Raw genomic sequence first — 6763 nt, 5'->3', positions numbered from 1 at the left:
ATTTTGTTTACTGCTCAGGAAAAATGTCACAGAAATTGTTGTGATGTTGAACACAGCTTACAAGGACAGTGCTATGTGAAAGCCTCAAGTGTACGAGTGGTTTTCTCATTTCAAAACAGGTGAAATATCAATTACAAACCTTGTTCTGAACATCCATCAACTTCCTGAATAGAGGAAAATGTGGACTTGTAGCGCATTTAGAGTTCACTCTACCAGGTCAGACTGTTAATCAAGCTTCCTATTTAGATGTTCTGAAAAGATTGCTTAACAGTGGGCAACAAAAAAGGCCTGATTTGTGGCATACGAGGGGACTGGCTTTGCCACCACGACAATGCATCTGCTCAGGCAGCCAGTTTTCAGCAAAAAGCAACATGCCTAGATCCGGCCCGCCTTAGCCAGAAACTCACACCCGGAAGATGGCGGCAGCCACGGAGTTGACGCTGCTTGAGAAGTCCCTAGGGCTGAATAAAAGGAACAAATGCATGCCCCGGTGAGCGCCAGATTCCAGTTCTTCAAGCAAACAATGGTCTGAGTTTAACAGGATTAGCCACAATAGCAGCTCATCTAGTTAGGCAAGCCAAAAAAGAATCTTTGCTGGGGAGCCCTACAGAAGAAGCAGCCATTGTGCAGCAGTGGCTGGCACACAGGGTCACTCAAGGAGATGGACACTCCACTAAGACGACATGCGCATTCTGCTGAAGGATCTGAATTCTTATCTGGAAGACAAAGTCTACCTTATGGGCTAGAACTTTACCTTAGCCGATATTCTGTTATACTACGGACTTCACCACTTTGTAGTTAGCCTGACATGACAGTTCAAGAAAAGGAGACATATCTTCACGTGTCTCGCTGGTTTGGCCACATTCAGCATTACCCAGGTAGCAAGCAACATCTGACTAGTGTTGTCTTCATCAAGAACAGACTGTATACCAATTCCCATTAGAAGTTTCCCAGGCCATACAGAAGAGTTATTAAAACGTTTCACGTGAAAAATACATTCTGGACCGCAGGACTAACATAAATTGATAGTCATTACTTGTTGACAGGAGCAAATTTTAAAGTGTACACTTATGTTAGAATGTTTTTTTGTTGTTGTTCTTTGGTTGAAATTTTGCAATTTTTATGTAAAAACTGTTGTCAAAATCAAGTCATAAATTACCTTGTCTTATCGGTGAAATTTTAATAAAAGTTGCAAATCAGTGGCTTAACCCATAAGGAAAAATAGTGTTTTTCAGGGGTGACATACTTGGCTATTTGTTGACCTCTGTTTTGTATTTTAAAATTAATTTTCCCCCAATGGACATTTAGCTAGTTTATTATCGGCTATAATAAATTATGCCAAGGAAAGGGAAGAAAGATGGACTTGTTTTAAAATATTTATGTGAGCTAGTAAATGTGATTAAAAAGAAAAAATAAAACCATTCCTGTCTTGTCTTGCCCCACGCACCCTACTCACCTGACCTTGCTGTGTGTGACTTTTTGTTTCCATGAATGAAGAGCGACATGAAAGGACAGCAATTTGATGACATAGAAGAGGAAAAGAAAAAAAAAAACAAGGGAGGTGCTGTCAGCCATCCGAAGAGATGAGTTTGAAAAATGTTTGTAAGAATGGAATCGCAGATATGACAAATGTATTAAGTGCAATGGAAAGTACTTTAAAGGTGATAGACTTGTTTTGTTATAAAAAAAATTTTAATGCACAGCTTTGAAAAAAAACCCAGGGTTTTTTTTGATACCCACTCATACATATGGTCTTTCTCCTGTTCCGTTGTTAATGGGAGAGAGATGGGGCTTTGGACTCCTGTAAAGACTTAGAAACCCGCGGGGCAGATCTACCCTGCGCTAGGGTCGCTGTGTTCTAGGAATCAACTAGGTGGCACTGAACTTGGGTTTGGAGCGTTGTTGCTAAGTCTGTCCGACCGATTCTGGCTTGATGGCACCTAAAATCAACGTAGGTTGTGAGAGCGATTCAAGATCTTAAAAAGGATGAGAACGTAGGCAAACATCGACGAGCGCTTAGGGGAGAAGTTCTTCGGCGGAGCGCATTCGGGAGGGGGCTTCTGGCCGCCCCTCCGCCCTGCAGCCGAGCGCAGGCGCCGCGCGCAGGCCCCCGCCGGGGCCGTGGGTGGGGCTGGCCGGCCGCCGGGGGACGCTCGTTGGCCGACCGCCCAGGGGGCTGTCCCGCTGCCCTCCGCCGGCCCGCCTGCGTAGCGCCGCCCCCCAGAGTGTCGCGCCTACCTTCCCTGTCACCCCTAGCAGCCAGCGCCAAAGCCATGGCCGTGCGCCTGCTCCGCGGGTCCCTGCGCCTTTGGGGCGGCCGCGGTGCGCTGTGCCCGCCCCGGGCCGCGAGGTGAGTGCGGGGCGCGGGGCGCGGGGCGCGGGGCGGAGGAGAGGCCTGGGCTCCCGGAACCGGCCCCCAGCTGGGAGAAAGCAGGAAGAGACTTTTCGCCCAAAGTTCACTGGGGCCCCGGGCCCTGCAGTGGAAGGTTTCCCACGCCCGGGGGAGGCGGCCCGTTGAGCCGGGGTCGGGCTGTGCCCTTCAGCCTACTTCCAGGAGCGTCTGCCCCCTGGTCAATGGTGCCTGCTGATTAGGCCCTGGGGAGCCAGAGCCTAGCCGCAGGGCAGATCTGGACCATGGCACCGGAGAAGGGAAACACATGATGGACACGTTTCTGAATAGGAAACTAAGTGGCTGTGTAAACGTTCGCTTAAAACACGGTACGATGTTTAAAAGAAGTGTGCAAGATAAATAACTGGCATCAGAAATCTCCCGGTGTTGGCACTGCCGTCCAATTAATGAAATGCAGAAGGTGTTAGCGGAAGGAAGTTTAGAGGTTCAGTGCCGATTCAGATGAGCTCAAGTGGTTAAGTGGTTTATCCGTCTTGTCACCCTCAGTAGATAGCTGGAAAACTAGCTAGTCTCAACATTGTGGTGAATTAAGCTGTTATGTGACCAGACAAACAAAAGGCCTTCTCTTTTCCTGGGGAGGCTTGGGAGGGCTTCGTGGAAGAGGTGGCTTTCCTTCTGGACACGCAGAACTTTCTAGGATCTTCCTGAGGCTTCAGAAGACTGTAGTTCTCAAAATCTTTGGGTGTCAGCACCCCTGTTCACTCTTAAAATGCCAACAAAAACAGAACAAGAAACGCATACACACAAAATATAATCCATTGTATGTTCTTAGCCACCTGTGTTGGAGTAAAACTGTTCTCAGAATTTTCCAGGGCTGATGTTTTTAGAAGTAATTGCCTGGCTTTTCTTCTGGGTGATTTCAAACCGCCAACCTTTCATTCAGTTGCTGAGCGTTTGCCCATGTGTACAGAAGAGGGACATCCTTAAAACTAGAGGACTCCAAAGATCCTTCATTTATATGGGCCCTACGTATGATTAAAACAAAACAAAAACCTCACCCAGTTGGTGCTGACTTACAGTGGCCTCGAGTGTTAAAGCGCACAACTGCCCCACAGGGTATTTTTCCTTTTTCTTGTTCTGGGAAGAAGCCCTGGCTCCATTTTGAACCACGTTTCAACACAAGGAGCCTACCCAGCAGCTCCTGGGCAGAAAGGAATCGTCACCTGCTCCCATCCTGATTGCAGCCTAGAAAGCCCCCTGAGGCAGTGCCAGTGGGGCCGTTCCAGTTGTCCAGCAGGGTCACCGTGAGTCAACATCAACTCCATGGCACACCGCCACTGTCGTTAAGGAGGGAGCTAGTTGGGTGGGCAAACATTTGAGCTTCCCTACTCGCAGAAAGCTTAGTGATTCCAACCCACCTTGAGGTGCCTTGAAAGATTGCCTGGCAGTCTGCTTCTGACAGGTTGGTCTGGAATAGCCAAGGAAGCAGCTCTACTCTGCCACCTGTGGGAGCACCGGAGAAGAGCCCAGCCTGTTCCATCACCAGTCGGCCAAGCCAGTCAGCTCAGACTGCTGGCAACTCCCTGTGTCCGAGGAGGTCTGTGTTCCCTAGGCTTTTTTTTTTAATAATCATTTTATTAGGGCTCATACAACTCTTCACAATCCGTACATACATATTTGTGTCCAGCACATTAGTACATATGTTGCCATCATCATTCTCACAAGACCTGCTTTCTACTTGAGCCCTTGGTGTCAGCTCCTCATTTTCCCCTCCCTCCCTGCTCCCCCTCCCCCTGAGCCCTTGATAGTTTATAAATTATTATTGTTTTATCATATCTTACACCATCCGACGTTTCCCTCATCCACTTCTCCACTGTCCGTCCCCCAGGGAGGAGGCCACATGTAGACCTTGTCATCTGTTCCCCCTTTCTCCCTCACCTTCCCTCCACCCTCCCGATATCGCCACTCCCTCCACTGGTCCTGAGGGGTTCATCTGTCCTGGATTCTGATCGATCCTTTCAGATATAGATATCCAGGCCTGTCTTGGCAGGCGCTCAGAACTCCCACCTTTTCCACTAACAGGGGAGTGTGTATATCTCCCTCCGCTAAAGCCTCTGCACTTAATTAATCCCAGGATTTGTTAATAAAGCTAAAGTTAATTCCTTTGTGTGGCTTGGGGATTTCTGATCTGGGGTATTTATCTTAGACAGTGTTTTCTTCTCCTTTTGAAACACTTTCCAAAAGTCACTGTCATTGAGTTGATTCCAACTCAAAGTGACACTGTTTCAAGTGAAAGTTCACATCGCAAATGGGTTCAGTCAGCAGGACAGTTTGTTGGAACTGTCAGGGAGAAATGGAAGCTTAAAAAAAGAAAAAAAGACGCCCAAGTATTTTGGTTTTCTTTCCTCGCTGCGTTCTCTCTCCAATCCCTTTAACTGACCTGAAAGTTTATTCTGCCTGGCACTTCTTTGGTTTTCTGTGCCTTTGGTGTATTTTAGTACTAAATATCCCAATCATTTCCTATTCATAATATGGGTCATAAAATTTTAAAATGCAAGCAAACTTGCATGTAAACTGGCTATATCGTTTACTGATTATGACATGTGACTGCACTCCACATCTTAGAGCCTCAGTATTCTAGTGTCTACACATTGAAGAGACCGAAGAAAAATTCAAAATTTGAAAAACTCTGTAGACAGATATGTGCACTATAGCTTTATTTGTACTACTAATAAATTAGAATCAATCATTTGAATATAGAGGGATACATTGAATTTTAGTCTATATGATGCAACAATACAAAGCCCCTGCATGTTCTGACCCCTTGTTCCTCTGACTTCCTCTATCTGCTCACTCCATCTTCTCCCTCAATCTGTTTCAGCCACACTTGGTCTCTTTACTATTTCTAGAACATACCAGGCACCTCCTGCCTTACCGTTTTTTGATCTAGTTATTCTCTTATCTTTTACTCCAGAGACTGCTTGCGAGAATCTGCTGGCTTTCTCTGTTGCTTTCAAGCATTTGCTCAAATCGCTTCTTTCTGTGTAGCCTACCTAATTCAACCTACCTCCGCTAATTCACTATTTCATACTGCAGCCTCTCGCCATGTCAGACACTTACACCTGATCCCGACTCTAGTCTTCTTTCTCCACAGTATTTATCAAATTTTAACAGACACCATTTGCTTGTTTACTGTTGTTGTATGATTCAAATTCAATTTATCCCTATATATTCAAATGATTGATTCTAATTTATTAGTAGTACAAATAAAGCTATAGTGCACATATCTGTCTACAGAGTTTTTCAAATTTTGAATGATGTTGAATGTTGTATGTAAGCATAATGCCAGGGATATATATTTTGCTCACTAATGTATCCCAAGTTACTAGAACACTGCCAGACACATAGTAGGCACTCAGAAAATATTTGTTGACTAAATGAATGAATAATCCATTAAAAATTTAATTTAGATGACAAGGTGGTAACCATAAAAATATTTATGAAGACAAAAAGCAGACCAAGTATAAAAATTATGTTAAATATTCACAGCTAAATTTTTTTAAAATAATTTTATTAGGGGCTCATACAACTCTTATCACAATCCATGCATACATCAATTGTGTAAAGCACATTTGTACATTGATTGCCCTCATCATTCTCAAAACATTTGCTCTCCACTTAAGCCCCTGGCATCAGCTCCTCATTTTTCCCCTTCCTCCCCGCTACCCCCTTCCTCATGAACCCTTGATAATTTATAAATTATTATTTTGTCTTATCTTACACTGTCCGACATCTCCCTTTATCCACTTTTCTCTTGTCCTTCACCCAGAGAGGAGGTTATATGTAGATCCTTGTAATCAGTTCCCCCTTTCCAACCCACCCACCTTCCCCACTCCCGGTATCTCCACTGGCACCACTGGTCCCTGAAGGGATCATCTGTCCTGAATTCCCTGTGTTTCCAGTTCCTATTTGTACCAGTGTACATCCTCTGATCTAGCCAGATTTGTAAGGTAGAATGAGGATCATGATGGGGAGCGGGGGGAGTAGGAAGCATTTAAGAACTAGAGGAAAGTTGTATGTTTCATCATTGCTACACTGCACCCTGACGGGCTCGTCTCCTCCCCGTGACCCTTCCGTAAGGGGATGTCCAATTGCCTACAGATGGGCTTTGGGTCTCTGCTCTGCACTACCCCTTATTCACAATGATATGATTTTGTTGTTCTGATGATGCCTGATACTTGATCCCTTTGACACTTTGTGATCACACAGGCTGGTGTGCTTCCTCCATGTGGGCTTTGTTGATTCTGAGCTAGATGGCCACTTGTTTATCTTCAAGTCTATAAGATCCCAGATGCTATATCTTTTGAAAGCCGAGCACCATCAACTTTCTTCACACATTTGCTTATGCACCCG

General features: G+C 45.3%; 1 protein-coding gene and 1 pseudogene across 1 annotated transcript in view; both read left to right on the top strand.

Moving 5' to 3' along the window:
- Positions 1-416: 416 nt before the first annotated feature.
- Positions 417-951, top strand: LOC101651250 (annotated as a pseudogene).
- A 1322-nt stretch (positions 952-2273) lies between these two features.
- Positions 2274-6763, top strand: part of ACADL (acyl-CoA dehydrogenase long chain) — a 48703-nt gene continuing 44213 nt past the window's right edge. Inside the window, exon 1 of the mRNA XM_004701775.2 lies at positions 2274-2350. Within this exon, the coding sequence (XP_004701832.1) occupies positions 2274-2350 (77 nt within the window). The remainder of the gene's footprint in view (positions 2351-6763) is intronic.

This window comes from Echinops telfairi, unplaced genomic scaffold, assembly GCF_000313985.2.
Source record: "Echinops telfairi isolate 266 unplaced genomic scaffold, ASM31398v2 ScPeMD7_3;HRSCAF=10, whole genome shotgun sequence".
Classification (NCBI taxonomy): Eukaryota; Metazoa; Chordata; class Mammalia; order Afrosoricida; family Tenrecidae; genus Echinops; species Echinops telfairi.
This window is presented reverse-complemented; position numbering and strand designations above follow the sequence as displayed.